This window comes from Diadema setosum, chromosome 8 (assembly GCF_964275005.1).
Source record: "Diadema setosum chromosome 8, eeDiaSeto1, whole genome shotgun sequence".
Lineage (NCBI taxonomy): Eukaryota > Metazoa > Echinodermata > Echinoidea > Diadematoida > Diadematidae > Diadema > Diadema setosum.
Window position 1 is genome coordinate 11,234,102 of NC_092692.1, and position 18,662 is coordinate 11,252,763.

The following is an 18,662-nucleotide window of genomic DNA, read 5'->3' on the forward strand; positions in this document are numbered from 1 at the left end:
GTGTTTATTGGAAATGCGTGTTGTAGCAAATCAGTCCGTCCTCAACGGGATCTTTTCACCTGTGATCTGCAAATTTTGAGAAGTGACTTTACAAGTATACAGATATTTTAAAGATTTTAGAGGGCTACATGCCCCCGCTCTGTGTGTATAGGTGTGTGTGTGTTTAATGTGACATGGCTGTCACCAAAATGTGAGATTTCTTCCATTTTGCAGGAAGTTTTATAGATGTTAAATACTGATGTGTAGTAACTACAGATTAAAAGATAGACTTTCCAAAGAAGATAGCGTGGTGTGTTTTGAAAGTTTAGGGGACTGTGTGTGTCCCTTATTCCGATCTGGAGATGATGAATCATGTTGCTTGAAGTGGCAAGAAAGTTATTTATTCTCCAAACAACTCTGTAATGATGTAAAAGTGAGATTTTTAAAATGAAAACGATGGCTGCAAATGAATGACTTTTGAGCATTTTGTGTCAATGAATAGTACTTTCAAATTTATGTATAATTATATGTAGATTACATAGTTTATACTGTCAACAGTTTTACCTTATAGGGGTTGTAGTTAACACCTCATAGGTTTAAGAAAAAAGAATGCCTACGTTCAAGTCGAAGGATTTTTTTTTTTAAAGTCCATTTTGACTCGACTTAAGAGATATGTGCATATATATCATCCATTTTCCTGTATGGGGTCCCATTTGTTGTCCTGGAATATATATGTTTTTTTCTTCATACTGAAGATGGTGTGTCACAATAATGGACCAAAGTACAGGAAATTATTCTGTTGTACTTACTTCCCATGTGTATTCATGTATTTATTTGCAAATGTTACCCTACTACACTATACTTGCCGACTAATTTAGGGAGAAATTATAGGAGTTGGATGACAAGCAAAATACATCATGTCTGAAGGAAACAAACTGATACTAGAAGCCTGTATGCAGAATTAGCATAGATATCCCATTATATCATGGACAATCAAATACTGTAAATGATATGTAATCATAAGTTCATTGTCAAGATGCACACTTCAAAGTGGTAGGATATTTGAAAATTGAAAGAAACATATTACGTATTTTTGACAATCGTTGTGAGGTACTGTATATATATATATATATATATATATATATATATATATGATAGGACTCTCTTCATTCTTCTAGGTGGTCATTACCCCACAAAGCAGTGTATTAGAGGTCATGGCAGGGAATTTACAGTATCCATCATGTGAATATCCCCTGCAAATGAATGAAAGACATTTAAGCATGGCATGCCTACTTCTCATAGAATGTGAACACTTTGTTTTGGTATGTTTGTGTATATTTGATCGCCCACTAATTGTCGTGCAAGGGTCTCCGCAAGATGCTTTGCATTTTCAAGTTTTGCCTTTTTCAAGTTTGGCAAGTTGCTGTTAACTAGCATGTGTATCATCTTCTCAGAAATCAGAACATTCTGTTGTGTGTGTGAAACTTTGAGAAACAGTAGATAATGTATAATATATATGTACATATCTGGCTCGACATTCACAGTGACCGGGTGGACTGGGACCTCAATATTGTCAGGCCATCAAATTTATTCAAGATTGTCTTTTTTTTTCAACCCGATCAGGCAACTACGATTCAAAAATGAATCGTTATATGCTTACTCTTATTTTGGGCCAATACATTTACTTTTCACGTCACCAAAATTTGAAATTTAAAGATATAAGTGACCAAAATACGTCGCGAGAGTAAAAAAAAAAAAAAAAAAAAAAAAAGGTTAGTGTCGAGCCTTGATATGTACATATATACTTTTTAAAACTTTGGACTGAGGTAACATTTTACAGCAAAAGATCTTTCATGTCAGTCTTTCCTCTTTTTACTTCTGTATAAAGTATGTTATTCTAAATGCATACCAACGTACTAGTATCAAAATCTGTGAGGTATTAATTGTATGTATCTTTTATCTTTAAGCTCAAAATCTGTATGGAAGTAATCTTAATATTGACAATATTATTTCTGTATAAGGTGGAAATATTAGGCTGCAGGCATCCATACTGATTAACTTTGCATGAACAAGTTTACACAATGTACTGCTTGTTTGTCAATGACAGTTCACAGAAATGTCAGTCACCATATGAAAGAAATAGTTTGCAAACATTGACAGGTTGTATCAGGGAAATGAGCAGAATCAGACAGCAGCGCGTTTTGATCATCTAGTCATCAGTATACAAGATATTGCCTTTCAAGAACCCCTTTGAAAATCAGCCCTAACTTTGGCTGACTAACTTTGGCTGAAAGGATAATCCTACCCATGAGTGGAGAATGAATAGATAAAAATAAACAAAATAAAAAAAGTCATCAGAATGATTGGCAGCTAGGACTTGATGCTTTGGAGTGTGGTTTGATATTTCTTGTCAGCTGTGTCTTATGTATTTTTAAAGATTTTTTTTTTCAGTGAGAACAATTCCTTCATAAGCACCATGATACCAAGATAGGTTGTGGACTGTTTTTTGTTTTGTTTTTTCCACACATCTTCATAAAGGATGTAAGACATTCCTTCGACTGAATACAAAGACCATCCTCATGGCTTATTTTGTTCTGTTAAAGAAGCTGCACTACATTGACAATTATGATTATTAAATATATATATATATATATATGCATTTATTAGGACTCTACATAAAATGATGTGATGACTTTCTTAAAGACTGTCATGAATTGAAATTCTTTGTCCGATTTTGCTCTAATACTCCTCTGTTTTACTTTGTATTTACATCAGTGCAGTTGATAAGAGAAGGCTTGTTGTCAGTCTCCTTTGGAGGCCTGAAGTGTGTTGTCTCCTTTTTCTGCTAATCGCTGGTGCATGTATGCAACTGAGGTACCGCACCAAGCACGCATTGCATGCTGGGATATTAAATTTTTTACTTCAGGGCTGCAGTCAAGTACTAAAAGGTATTTGCGAAATGCACTGAAGTAGGTTAGCAATAATACCATGTGTGTAAAGCAGTAGGATACAGCTGTACTTATAGGTGCTTTTCAATTTAGATATGCTTGGATAGAATTCAGGGTATGAAAACACATTCAGGCGCGCCTTTATCGATTTTACAATTCATCTTGTTTTAATTTTAGAAATGATAATAGCTTGTGCTGTAGGTAGAATTATATGTTTTTGTTGTTGTTGTGTTGTGGGTTTTTTTTTTTGCATGCGTAAGCACCTTAAATACACTTTCATTATTTTCTTTTCATCTTGGCATTGTAGAGACCAATAAGGATCTTATTTTACTATCATGTTGCGCATTTGATAAATTATTGATATTATGTGGTGGGTTTCTTGTGACATCCATTCTTTTGGGATGAAATATACCTTGCAGCCTTCTTGTATAGTAAAGCTGTTTTTCAGATGCCACAAAGTCATGGAATATAGAATAATAATAAGCTACTTAAATAAGCACTGAATTGATCAGTGTTTTAGTACGTAGTAGCCATGATAAAAAATCATGGGCGTACATACTTTTTATCATGGCTGCTACTACTAAAACACTGATCAATTCAGTGCTTATTTACGTCGATGTGGGGCATTTTGTCAATCAGTTGCAATGAAAACATCTCGACAGAAGAATTTCATGAATTTGAATAATAAGCTATATCAGATGTGACGGAATTGGGTCCCCAAGATGACTCAAGAATATTCAAATATATTTTGAAGAGCTTTTGTGTCTGCATGTGGAATCATTATTTCCTCATGCAGTGCTTATGTTCTCACCTATTTCCATAAAATGAATAAGGCATGCTACAGCACTGTACGAAATCTTGGTGTTATAATGTACAGTGTATACTGCCAAAATGTATGTACACATTATGTATGTATTTGTGTGTATATATGCATACATACATAAGTGTACATAATCATATCATGTACATCTATTTAACAGCAGCAGGAGATATAGTCATCAGTGGATAAAGCTACATTTTACTACTCAGACATGCAAGTTTAGATCGCCCAATTTGAATAAATGCATGTCAGTGCAGCACTCACCAGTTTAATGCAGTTTTGTTTATGATTGGCTATCATGGATCTATTAATTCTTTCTTTTTTTGGGGGGGGGGGGGGGAGGTGGAATGCTCTTTGAGCAATTATTGCGATTACATCTCCAACCATGATATAACTGTAAGAACTTTGGCAAGTTACATTGTAAAATTCATATTTTCAAGGGAAAAATATTGTTATGCCATGATTTTTATTTTCTGATCTAGGCTACATTATCAAAGTAAAATGTATTTATTAGAATATGAGAGCATATGAATATGTCTATGAAATATATATCAACGTTTCTTTTCTGCTACACTAGATGTCAAGCTTGTGGTATATCTAATGCATACTAAGATTACGACGTTGCTGTAAGAGAGGAAGAGAGGTAGCATAGTATGAATGATATGGGCAATGTGGTGCATTTCTATACTCGAGTTCATTTTGTGTGAATATGATTTTGTGGTATGGGCAGTATTACAGAGGAGGAAAGAAAGAAAACAGTCAAAGAAAGAGACAGAAATTTGATGATTCCAGTGGATATTTGATGACGACTGAATCTTCATTTTATTAAAGAAAAAGAAGTAAATATGAATAGCTGTATAGATAGATAGACAGATAGATAGGTAGGTAGATAGGTATATAGATTGGTAGGTAGGTAGATAGATAGATAGATAGATAGATAGGTAGATAGATAGGTAGATAGATAGATAGGTAGATAGATAGATAGGTAGATAGATAGATAGGTAGATAGATTGACAGATAGATCTCAGGGCTCAACACTAACTCTTTTCTCTGGTGGCCACTAAACTATAAAATTTGAATTTAATATTGGTGGCCCCTAAAAGAAATGTGATGACCCCAAACAATCATAAACATCAGAAACCGATCGGGCCACCAAAAGCCTTCATGGAAATTTGGTAGCCCGACTTAAAGTCTTCCACGGGCCCTACACTCTCTATAGTATGTACATGTTTATATATACATATATATAATATGCATATATATATATATATATATATATATATATATATATATACATATATACAATAATATGTAGATAATTGTACTGCATAGACAGAAAGATAGAAAGAGAGAGGAAGTATTATATATATATATATATATATATATATATATATATATATATATATATATATATATATATATATATATATATATATATATATATATATATATATGTCTTGTAGCCATACGAGTGAGTCATTTTTGTATCGTTACAGCCCTGATGAAGGTCCTAACGGGACCGAAAGCTCGGCAATAAACACGCACGTTGACCCTAGCTACGTCCACGATTGCTCTTCTTTTCACACTGAATATAAATAATGAAGGAGCTACACTGGTGCTGTAATGGTCGAGACCCCTTCTCGCAGTCTAGAAATATATATGTCTATATTATGTAGGCCCTATACGTACACAGTATGTAGGGCCTAATTATTTTATTCTTTATCATGCATTTTTTCATCGTCTTATTTCTCGGTTGTGTTTGTATGCATGCATATGATCTTTACATTCATCCTTATCAAAGTACACATTCGATTCTTTCTCTCAATTTCAAGGTCCTATGCATAATGATACCACTAATACGCATACTTGTGTGTAATGCGTGCGTGCTAAGGGAAGGTGTAGAGAAGGATGATGCCGATTAATTACCACGTCTGCTTGTACGCAAATTGTCCAGATGGTGTTGGTCAAAATAACTTCTTTCTCTAATATTGATTATCGAAATATTTTCATAATGCGACTCCACAAGCACCTGAAAAAACCTGAAAGTCGTGTTTTTTTTTTTAATCTATCCTTATCTGCTTATTTCTTGCATCTTTTAAGCAAGATTTAACTATAGCAGTCAAACAGACGGCAGTTGGACTCAAGGATCTATACGAAATCATCTGCCAAGCAATATGACATGCACAATGTGAATACACATTGGAAGTCTTGTTATCCTGCCAGTATTGGAATGCTAAACATGCATGACGAGAAGCAATTGTGTAAGTGTTCCCCCCCCCCTCTCTCTCTCTCTCTCTCCCTCCCTCTCTCGTTCCCTCTCTCTCTCTCTCCCTCTCTCCCTCTCAGGCAAGTTCAGTTCATACGTACAAAAACGTACTACATGTATTAGCTGCCTTTCGGTAGGTGTTTTTAGATCCAACCGACTTTTCAAGTGAAATGTTCCTAGGCAACAGAAAGCATGGAAACGCCAAATCGACAACAAAGCAAATCACATATACACACACAAAAGCAAAGTTGAATTGATCGATATAGATGTTGTGATTGTAAACTTTCACCTTTAATAGAAGCTCTGTACTACGACGCGAATCCGCAAGGAAACTTTTACTTTTTATAACATCTACACTTCGGCTGCGCTTACCAAGCTCAAGCTCAGCCTAGACCAAAAGCAACACCAGTAACAAAAAGCAATGTCTCGTATCCTTGATGGTCAACAATGCGGAACACGCAATTTCAGCTGCTTATGATTCAAGATTTAGAATTTGTTTATCCTCGTTATAATTTGAAATGCTTATCATTTCCCCCTATCTTTGTAAAGGTATATCATAGAAGGAGTCATTTACAACTATGATCGCCATTATTTTGATTTAATAATGCTGTATTGATTAAAATTATGTCCCGAGACTCGACTTGAAATTGTGAAACAATACAGTGGTATAGGCCCTACTTCTTATTTAGCAATGCGAGGGTAAACCCCTCTCTGAAAGACAATGATAGGCACAGTCACTAGTAACGAAATATTAAAAACAAAACAAACCAAATCTAATCTATCAAAACTTTCGATACACATGCACAAATACGCAATGAATAAAACAAGATCCAAAAACCGCGCTGGTAAATCACAACAATTTAAAGAGGAATCATTTCAGTCCTGTTATAAGTTAGTCTGATAAGAAAGACTGATATCTATAACAGTGAAAACATGATCAAGATCGGATAAAAACTAGGGAAGTTACGAAATTGTGAAGTTTCGCCAATTTCTGCAGAATAGTTCTGATACAGTTGATATGAATTTGCAAATGAAGGCATATGATCTTTACATTCATCCTTATCAAAGTACACATTCGATTCTTTCTCTCAATTTCAAGGTCCTATGCATAATGATACCACTAATACGCATACTTGTGTGTAATGCGTGCGTGCTAAGGGAAGGTGTAGAGAAGGATGATGCCGATTAATTACCACGTCTGCTTGTACGCAAATTGTCCAGATGGTGTTGGTCAAAATAACTTCTTTCTCTAATATTGATTATCGAAATATTTTCATAATGCGACTCCACAAGCACCTGAAAAAAACCTGAAAGTCGTGTTTTTTTTTAAATCTATCCTTATCTGCTTATTTCTTGCATCTTTTAAGCAAGATTTAACTATAGCAGTCAAACAGACGGCAGTTGGACTCAAGGATCTATACGAAATCATCTGCCAAGCAATATGACATGCACAATGTGAATACACATTGGAAGTCTTGTTATCCTGCCAGTATTGGAATGCTAAACATGCATGACGAGAAGCAATTGTGTAAGTGTCCCCCCCCCCCCCCTCTCTCTCTCTCTCTCTCCCTCTCTCGTTCCCTCTCTCTCTCTCTCTCTCTCTCTCTCCCTCTCTCCCTCTCAGGCAAGTTCAGTTCATACGTACAAAAACGTACTATTAGCTGCCTTTCGGTAGGTGTTTTTAGATCCAACCGACTTTTCAAGTGAAATGTATAACATCTGTATAACATCTACACTTCGGCTGCGCTTACCAAGGTCATTTGTTTAAGTCCAGCCTAGACCAAAAGCAACACCAGTAACAAAAAGCAATGTCTCGTATCCTTGATGGTCAACAATGCGGAACACGTAATTTCAGCTGCTTATGATTCAAGATTTAGAATTTGTTTATCCTCGTTATAGTTTGAAATGCTTATCATTTCCCCTATCTTTGTAAAGGTATATTATAGAAGGAGTCATTTACAACTGTGATCGCCATTATTTTGATTTAATAATGCTGTATTGATTAAAATTATGTCCCGAGACTCGACTTGAAATAGTGAAACAATACAGTGGTATAGGCCCTACTTCTTATTCAGCAATATGAGGGTAAACCCCTCTCTGAAAGACTTGGTATATGATAGGCACAGTCACTTGTAACGAAATATTAAAAACAAAACAAACCAAATCTAATCTATCAAAACTTTCGACACACATGCACAAATACACAATGAATAAAACAAGACCCAAAAACCGCGCTGGTAAATCACAACAATTTAAAGAGGAATCATTTCAGTCCTGTTATAAGTTAGTCTGATAAGAAAGACTGATATCTATAAGAGTGAAAACATGATCAAGATCGGATAAAAACTAGGGAAGTTACGAAATTGTGAAATTTCGCCAATTTCTGCAGAATAGTTCTGATACAGTTGATATGAATTTGCAAATGAAGGAGCTGATGATGTCATCACCTTACAGTTTTCCATTGATCGTATAAATAAAAAAGAAAATTCAATGTTCCAGATATCAAAGTGTAAAACTCTATGTTATTCCTGGTTGGAAAAGATATGATAATTAAGAACTATCGAGTTCAATGGTCAAACATCTAACTGTTTTGACTGAATAAACATTGTATTGTTTCTTTCAATACAGTAAACTACAGTTCGCTGTAGTTAGATATCAGATAAATAGTGAAGGCGACCTTAAAATAATAAAAGAGGAACAAGAAAAACTCCTATACCCTGCAGAAAGGATACTATCCCGAAAAGCAAACAATCCCGAGATCCACCTGTCTTAGCGGCAACAACAAACAGTAACGAAAACATAAAAAACCTGTTTTATTTTGAAATTGAAGCTAACCTCTTCAAAGCCTCCATAATGACGTGAGTGTTTCAGCGTCCGGGCATCTCTCTTCAAATACTGTCATCCGAGTATAGCAACATGTTCCGTAAAATCTATTTCGAATCCCTTCAGTGACCATGCATGAGTCACATTTACTCTCCTAGATTCAAAGTCGAGTTTTCGGAGAAAGTTGAGGGAACAATGGGGTATAATTCATTATGAAGTTGTGGTATCCAGCAATGCAAAATGTGATGTGTCGATTATAATGTCAGCGGTCCATCAAATACTGCAGTTTTCTGTGTTCATACCTCTATCCTGATATGGAGCTTTCTCTGCTTTGAGTAAAGGTCTGAAAGTGCCTTGATGAAATTCTGCTGGACTTGAAGATTTGCTGCTGCATGAGACTGATAAGAATATTTGGGAGGAAGATGCAATTTGGTGGATTAAGTTTAATGAAGACGAGATTAGATTTGCTTTTAAATTATATAATATGCAATTAACTTTTGAGTGACTGAAATTCTTTATTAGAACCCCTTCACAGTGAAGGTATCCTTTTAATGCGAGATGCGATGTTTAAATTGCATTCTCCCAGTTGGCCTTAAGAGCCTTAACAATAAAAGAAAAATTGATGCTGAATAGCGATTACAACCATTCCAAACTTGATCATTTTGAGCCTCATCCTATATTCATTCAGATTCCATGTGACAAGCTAATTAATACTTTGGCGCCTTAATTTTCTCTGTTCCTCTGTTGAACAGTAATCTAGCGTCCACAAAACTATCATATCACTAAGTGACTAAATTGAGCTACATGACAATCCCATCTAAAAACAAAACAGGAACAAACAAAAAACAGACAAAATGGTACAGTTAGGTTCTGAGTTGCAACGGTTTGGGTTTTTGTTGTTGATGATGTTTTTGTTCCCTAACTTCTTCTTTTTATTTGGTGGTGGTAGTCTGAAGGCTGAAGAATATAAGAGAGCCCGTTCACTCTAGATCTTCCTCAAGAATAGTCTCGTCATCCGCTAGGTCTCGTCGAGCGCGCCTCCCGAGAATTCTCTTCTTCAAGAGCTGGGGCTGGATTCCGCTGGGTTCTGCAACCTTGGCCTGAGTATTCTCTTTCAAGATGATGGTTCCCCGTGGGATGTTCCCGCGTGCTACGATACTCTTCCCCATCTGAATACAAAAGCAAACAAGACGAATAAAACGAAAAATGACGAGTGTCATTGTTATACTGTTTCAATTCATAAATGGGCAACAATCCCCGTCTTTGATAGGGACTATTCATTTTGGTTAGATCAAGTCGCCGGAAGATGGTTGCTCTCCCACAAACTATATCACATATACTCTGCGCACTGGTTAAGTTAATTGAATCATGGAGCTACAACATCGAATGGAGCTGGACATTGGTTACTATGTCCACTGCTTGCTTCTACAAAGCTCTCACCTTCTTCAACAAGGCTGATTCGCTATCTCGCATTTTCTTACTCCGTGTGCCTAACGCCGTCTCCACTTCGCGAATGGCTTTTACCAAAGCCGTGAGCTCAGCAGGATCTTCATCAAATGAAAGAAATCAAGAGAGAAACGGAAAGATAATGACGACCTGTTTGCGTTAGGGGAGAACCGCATCGATTTGTGACAATTTTACTTCTTCTCCTTCGTCTTCTTCTTCTTATTATTATTATTATAATCACTATTTTCATAATGTTAATAATTATGATCGTTATATAATCGATAGCAGAATTATCATTGTTATTATTTTTATCATTACTATAAACATCATTATTATTATTATTATTATCATTACTACTACTACTACTACTACTACTACTACTACTACTACTACTACTACTACTACCTACTACTACTATCATTGTTTCTATTGTTTTTATTATCATCATGTTTCATAGCGATGTCATCAAAGAGGACCGCGTAACAATCGGCCGAGCTAGATTTAGAGCATATCCAATGTGGATCCAGCTACTCAACACTGAACCTTTGACAGCATTTTTCCCCTGTTGCTGGACCTATAGAAATACTACATAACTGAGTGAAAAAAAAAAAAAAAAAATCACTTCTGACTTACAATGGAGCACAACTATTTCTTTCCTCTGCTTGTTAGTGGTAATATCAGTATAGTGGGAAAAAGAAGACTTGAATTATGGCTTCTTTTCAAGTCGGCGTATGATTAATACACCCGCTTCCATTCTGATTCCATTACAACCCCCCCCCCCCCTCTTCGCGAAGAAAGACGGGGTCATCAGCCTTAATCGCCAGAGAAGTGAAGTATTTATACAACAGCAAGTCAAACACATGGCTTGGGTGTTCATGGAGCGTTTCTCTGTTACCATGGTTACCCGATTGGAGTCGAGAATATCTCTCCTCCCACTTCTTGCTGTTACCAAGATGTGTGTGTGTGTGTGTGTGTGTGCGCGCGCGCGCACGTGTGTGTGGGTCTGGTTTGGTGCTTGTGTACTGGTGTGGAGGTGAATGTGGTGGGTTTTTCTTCCTTTTTATTTTTCTTTTTTTTTTTTGTCTCTCCCTGACTTGATTTTTTTTAATGGCTTGTGTACAACCATTTGATTCTCGGGTACGCTTTTTGGATTTGTATAATTTTGTGTTTTTGTTTCCCCTTTGCTACCATGTCTGCATGTTTGCATTTTTTACTCAAATTGTATTTTGTATGTGTTGCAGGGTCCTTGGGTACAGCAGTTCCGAGCGACCCTGAAAGGGACTCTCTGCTAAAAGAAAACGGAATAAATATAATGAAAAATAAATAAATAAGGCAAGGAGATTAAAATACAATCACATCGCCTGTTGAATAGCCAATGATGTCGATTCTAGCAGCGTTTCGCTTGATCAACTAACTCCAGTAATAATATTAGAAATAAGAACGTTATGGAAGAAGGTTGAAATTATGACTGTCATTGTCAATGTTGCTACTGTTATCGTTTTCGAATAAATATACTGGCAACAATAAAGCTGATAATGACTAACATAATCGGTTTTTTTTTATTGAGTCATTACCTTTTGAAAAATCAAAATATTCGCTTTGTAGAGGATATATAAAATTCCACTTGTATGCCTATAATGTATTTTTGTGACCTCAGAATCATGATTATTGGCTCCACATTTCCTCTTTTTTAACATTTCTTTTGATCCATGTCATCCCGAGAGGGATTGGAATTCAGATTTATCGCATAATTAGTCAAGCAGAAAATAATCTAATTGCAGGAAAGTCCTCTTTGAATGTATGTACATGTATGTATGTATGTATGTATGTATGTATGTATGTATGTATCCTCACTGTTGGGTATCAAAAAAAAAAGAAGTAATGAAATAGAATGATGGAACTGAAGTAGGCCTACATGTACATCATGAAGTCAGTGTCGTAATGGTTCCATGACATTTGCTCCTGCGACAATTGTTCACTTGAAAATTCTGCATGCTAAGCCAAACATAAATTCTACAAAGAAACATTACTCTAACCCTACTCCTCACATCAAGCGTATAGATGATAACCTACCTGTCACAACCCTATCACAACTCTAACCTTGACCCCAAGTCCTTGGAGAAAATAATACCAGAGCAATATTGTTACGGGGTCACAGGAACAAATGTTGAGTTACCATTATAACACACTGTAAAATGTGTTGGAATTAAATTCACATTTTAGGAATGCATACTATTTACTGATGATGAAGAGTGATGACTCTAAAATGATGTTTTTGTCACATATTTTTTTAATCCATACCTGTACAGCACTACTTGAGACTTTTATTTTTATTAAATATATCAAATTTGTGTACATTGTACATCAGTGTAGATATGCATACACTAGTTGTTCTGTGTAAATATGTATTCAGAAAAAAAAATACTGGTGTGTAATTCACAAGAAGTATGCAGTGTTTCAAATGAAATCTGATTTGACATTTGACAAACACATTCAGTTCCATCACGCATAAGAAAAGAGTGGGTTGATGGAAGAGAGAAGGAGAGAGGGGGAACGGAAGCAGAAATATTGGCAGTAGGCGATCTACAGAGCCAGACAATGAAGAATCATAACAAAATACAAAACTTTACAATTCAGTTGTGGAAAGAAAGTTTTGTACACAGGTGATACTTGGTAATGTGATAATTGAAAATGAAAGTATTATTTCAAGTCATATAAGAATGTTCTGTTATTCAAGAAAAAATGGAGAGAAAATAGTAGATGATAAATCACAAAAAAAAAAAAAAAAACATATACATTCCACGCTCATATTATTCAAAATTTGCTGTGATCTTGCAGTCTTGGAAAGAGCAGTATATTGTAATCAAGGGCAGGGCAACAGTCGAAAGGATGCAATGGCCTCAAAACAACATTTATTCTTCTGTGAAAGGAAGATGAGAGCTTATATGCATGACCTTGCCAATGCCTAACAGTGCATGTTGCAATGTTTGTCTTGTGACCCTGCATGACTGCAAATCATGTAACACTTTGAGTACTTGAGAAGGAAGACCATTTGAGAAGCTATTCATATTTGCTGCTTGTTCAAAAACAAAACAAAACAAACCAAATGTGCATGAATTCAACAATCTGTGTGCACAGGACAAGCAAGGATTGGAGAGTTTTATTATAAATCTTGTATACAAAATAAAGATTTGAAAGATTGACACATCTAATAGGGCTATTGCGGGGAAAAGGTTAAGATATGAAGTCCAAGCTTGGTCCAATAGATCATCACATACATAACATAGCTAGAGGGAGAGAGAGAAATGTATATATAAAAAGAAAACAATACAAAAAAGGGTAGGTACCGGTACAGGTGGCATAGGATTTTTCTCGTGAATTAGGGTAAGGATTCCCATGACAAAAATGGCAATGTCATCAAAACATAAACAATTCCTTTTTATTTTTGAAAGTACACACAAAAGGCATAATTATAAACAACGCCAATCTAGCTAGCAATACATTTCATTAAAAAACTGGTTTCATGATATCAACCATTCAACCAAACCAGTCCATAACAGGTCAAATAACTGACCACTGGATATCAAACAATGCCCAGACCCACCCCTTTGACTTTTGCTTGTTTGTTGTTGTTTTTTATAGAAAAATGTAACATTTATTGGACAGAAATACCTTTTGACTAGGACATAAATCTATACATATAAAATCAGTAACTAAAACAAACAAACAAAAAACTACATAACAATTATAGAGCTTAGGAATAGATTTGTGAATATTAACCTAAACATTAAATGCATATGACCGTCATGTAGTTCACATCGAATGATCTGCTACATACATGTAATTTGATTTTACATAATATAGAAAAGTGGGAAGTGCAGCAAATGACGCCTTCTCCTCCAATTTCAACCACCCGCCCGTCGACGTTTGCGGAGTGGCCGGCTGCTCCCTCTGGCGCTCGCTTGGCGCGCGCCGCGCCCCGCCGCGCCTCGAATCATGCGAATAATTTAATATCAAACATTTCACCAAACATGCGCAAAATTACACTCCATCGAAGATGAAATTGGTTGTAGGTACCCTAAATACACCTTCATACATGATAAAATTGATAGTTTTAAGGAGATTTACTGACAAAACGACAGCTAAAACTTAGTGGGCCCACCGCGCAGAAATGAACGTGCGCCTATGGGGATCGCGAACAAATCGCGATAAAAACGTCTGAAATATCAGTTTTACGTCGTTATACCCCCCAAAAGTTGGAAAATATTTTTTTTTAAACTACTGGACACATTTCCATCAAAATTACGGTTATCATAAAGACAAAAATGAACACAAACAGAGACAAACGATTACTAACACTATCGATACCAACGAGCGGGACAACTCGGCCCACCCTCGACGTGTAGGACGAGTTGTCCCGTGGGCCGAGTTAGCCCGACCCCGCACAGATTAGCCGAGAGGAGACTTGTACTGAAATAAGTGGTTCTGCCATGGAGCTACCAAAGCTCCATGGTTCTGCATAAATCGCGCATCCTTTTACAGCTGTTATACCCTGCAGCACCCCCCCCCCCCTTTTTTTTTTTTTTCCTTTTTAATATCATGGCCGGGTGGGGATGTAGCACGCAGCCATAATTATCTGCTCGTCGGGGTTAGGTGACCCTTCCATCTCTGCTCCCATTATCTAAAAATGCCGAATGATATCATTTAAACGCAAAATATAAGTATAGTATAAGTATACGAGTCTATGACAGGAAGAAAGATTGCTTGGCATACCAATAACTAATGCATGCGGGATGAGATGCATTGTGCCGGTTGATGAAACAGCTTCGTTATCATCTTTTCAGAGGAAACATATAACATCGAATGACCTGTCAGAAAACCCCTGCGAGAACATCCATACAGACAGACGGAAATGTTGTCTGTATGTTTTAAGAAGCCGAGAGAGCCCGCGTAAAAGCACACACACAACACACTCACATCGGGCATTGTCAGACGATGAGAAACAGCTAACTAAACGCTGTCTGTGTAGTCATAAATCAGCGCCTTTTAGTTGCTCTGACAGTCTCATGCTATCCCAAATGTCATTGACATGACTTCGGGAGAATGGTAAATTCCGATACATTATTATGATTATACCATAACGATTTGAATGAAATCTCATTAAAGATTACGTAAAAAGTGTGTGTGTGTGTGTGTGTGTGTGTGTGTGTGTGTGTGTGTGTGTGTGTGTGTGTGTGTGTGTGTGTGAGAGAGAGCGAGAGAGAGAGGGAGGGAGAGAGAGAAAAAAAGCAGGAGAGAGAGTCGTGATTGTGGTTACCTAGAGACGCCGCGTGGTCACTCCCTTTCCATGACTTATTCAGAGTTATGTGACGTTCCACCACTTTCGCGCCCAGGGCAACGGCAGCAGTGGTGATGGCGATTCCCCCTTCGTGCCCAGAGTAACCAATGGGAACGTCGGGAAACCTCTCTTTGTACTCCTGAGAGATAGTGAGATGGATCGGATGGAAATGACAAATATTCAATAAGGGAATGCCAGACGATTTTCATAATTTCACATCATGTAGTACATAGATCGACAGTGCCATATCATGTATAAATTTATAGAAATTTTATTTATGGTGGTCCTTGTACCAATTAAATCAATACTCTGAAAAAACACAAACAAATTATCCTGAACGAGGATGATGACGTAGAAGATCATATATTCCAATAACGTAGCAATGTAATTCCATTACAATACCACTTGCTTCACAACTTCCCCTATGTAGGATTTATGCATGCTTTCTTCTTTTGGTCTGCTTCCACAAGCACCCAAACCTGCAAAGCTATGGTGAAGATGCTACGTAATCATCCTTTTTCACTGTACATGTTTAGTTATGAATCTTGAAATCATTTTCATTGCTTATGTAAATTTACTATAATTTATGCAATTCTGAACCCAGTATACCCAATTTATAGATGTTCAGATGCAAAAATCTCACTCTGGAGTTCTCCTTTAAATGATTACCCTGAGACTTTCATAATTATGTGCTATGGCTGATGAGCGGATGTGACGAATCGTGAGTGTAAAATTAAAAATTTGTATTAAAAAAGGAAGAAGAAGATGAAGAAGCAAACAAGCAAACAAACAAAAACACAGAAAGATGTGAGTACGTTGGTCTACTCGGGGTCTTCAAACTGCAGAATATTCATTTTGTATTTGTAATATTGATGAAAGATAAAAAAAAAAAGGAGAGTTAACTACACAATACATGTACATAATAATTGTCCTCTAAACGGTCGTTGCCACATCTGAATGACATTTTCTCCATCATCCATAGATGGTGAGGTGGGATGAACAATCTGCCATAGTCAAAGAAATATCACACATAATTATGATAACTAATATATATGTATATATATATATATATATATATATATATATATATGTACGTGTGTATATGTGTATATATATATATATATATATATATATATATATATATATATAATTCATATGTATATATATATATATATATATATATATATATATATATATATATATATATATATATTACAAAGGGAGAGAGAGAGAGAGAGAGGGAGGGAGAATGGTGGAAAAACATCCCAAATCCCTCAACGTACTTGTATTACTAGTAGGTGAACATCTTTGGCATCAAGTGGGTAAGTGCTTGTGCACTGCAGAAGAACAAATTTATTATGGTGTGCCTTCACCGTCTCGTAGATCTAATGCAAGGGAAAAACAGAAATTAAAGGATTTTAATATATAATATTGCCTCTCCACAGGTATTGTCCAAAAACTGTTCTGTTTATTCAATGATTTATTCTACGATACTCTAGTTATTGTTTGTTTGTTCATTTTTCCATCTGAAAAGATGGCTGGATAGCCCATATTCAGCTATGCCAAGCTGGTCTTCCATAGGGTCCAGTTGGATGTGAGGCGGGACCACTTTGCGATGAGTGAGTGAAGCGGGATATTTTACGTGCATGATATGTGACTCTCTCACACACGGGACCTCCATTTTATGTCCTATCTGAGGGACAGAGAGTTTTGCCTCTTGCTAGAGGGGATGGTATGATTACATACAACATTACTCAGTCCAGACTCGGGTTCGAACCCGGGTCGCTTGGGTCGGAGGCAGACGAGCTACCGACTGAGCCAACTCACCGCCCTAAATCATTGCTGCATGTTCAAACAATGAACGTTTAAATCGACTTTATTCCGATCAGGAGTGGATTTGATGATGTCTGTATCTTTTCCTCATGTAGTTCAAAGTGCAATTATCAAAGTGCTATCGTAGCATTCTAAATGTATATCAGTGTACACCAACACCATAATAAAGGCTAGACCCTGAACTCTAAACGAAAGATATGTTTGAAGTGTTATTTGACGGTTTGCTCGGTGTACACCTCCAAACAAAGAAGATGCGACTGCTGAGCAGATTAGCAGCCATGGATTGTTCAAATGATTATGTTTTATCTCCTTCCCTTATATTCAAAATACTAGATACCAGAGGTCCCACATTATTGTGTATCATGCAAATCTTTGTGATATTGTAGGAGTTTTTTTTAACATGACACAGCAGCTTTTTTATCTTTTTTTTATTTGTATTTTTTCAGTTTTGTAAAATCCACTTGCTGTCATGGCTGGATTTATTATTTTTGAAGGGAATGTCAGATTTTTCGCCGTCTTCACTATAAGCGTATAAACTTTCTGATTTCACTAAATCTATGTACATGTGCATTTCAGGTGAATTTCCCTTTACACAAATTGCTTTTCCCTCGCCTACATCAGAATACAGATTCGAGACGCGTTATTCATATACACTGTATTTGTCTCCGCAGCAATTAAGTATTCATTGCAACTGATTAACTGATCAACTGATTATCAGTTGCAATGAAAAACATCCCGACGGAAGAACTTTACGAATTTGAATAATTAAGTATTCATTTCCTTTTTTTCATTTCATTGCATTTCATTATGTTTATTTCGTTTAGAACGAAAATGTAATTGCAATAAAACATTTGAATACACATACACAAGGCAACCCTGTTTTCTATGTCACAATCTAGATTTTTTTCTCTCATTTGTGCTTTGTTTCTGTGTTACAATTTTTCTTATCTATGTTATGCTGAATCAAATATGTTTTGTTTTAACCATATACACATGTCTGAAATGCCGAATTAATAATAATGATAATAGACTAATACTAACAATGATAGTAATAACAACAATGTAATAATAAAATACGGATAATAATAATCATGATAATAATAATAACAATAACAATGATAATAGTAATAACTATTATCATTATTATCATTATTATAACAATACTGATAATGATAATAATAATAACAATAATAATGACACAAAATAAGT

At 36.0% G+C, this 18,662-nt stretch overlaps 1 protein-coding gene across 1 annotated transcript in view; it reads right to left on the reverse strand.

The window, feature by feature from the left end:
* Positions 1–9,816: 9,816 nt before the first annotated feature.
* The window catches only part of LOC140231815 (N-acetylneuraminate-9-phosphate synthase-like), a 13,479-nt gene continuing 4,633 nt past the window's right edge, over positions 9,817–18,662 (reverse strand). Inside the window, exons 4-7 of the mRNA XM_072311968.1 lie at positions 16,904–17,005; positions 15,600–15,759; positions 10,277–10,383; positions 9,817–10,005 (exon numbers count right to left, since the gene is read on the reverse strand). Of these exons, the coding sequence (XP_072168069.1) occupies positions 9,817–10,005; positions 10,277–10,383; positions 15,600–15,759; positions 16,904–17,005 (558 nt within the window). The remainder of the gene's footprint in view (positions 10,006–10,276; positions 10,384–15,599; positions 15,760–16,903; positions 17,006–18,662) is intronic.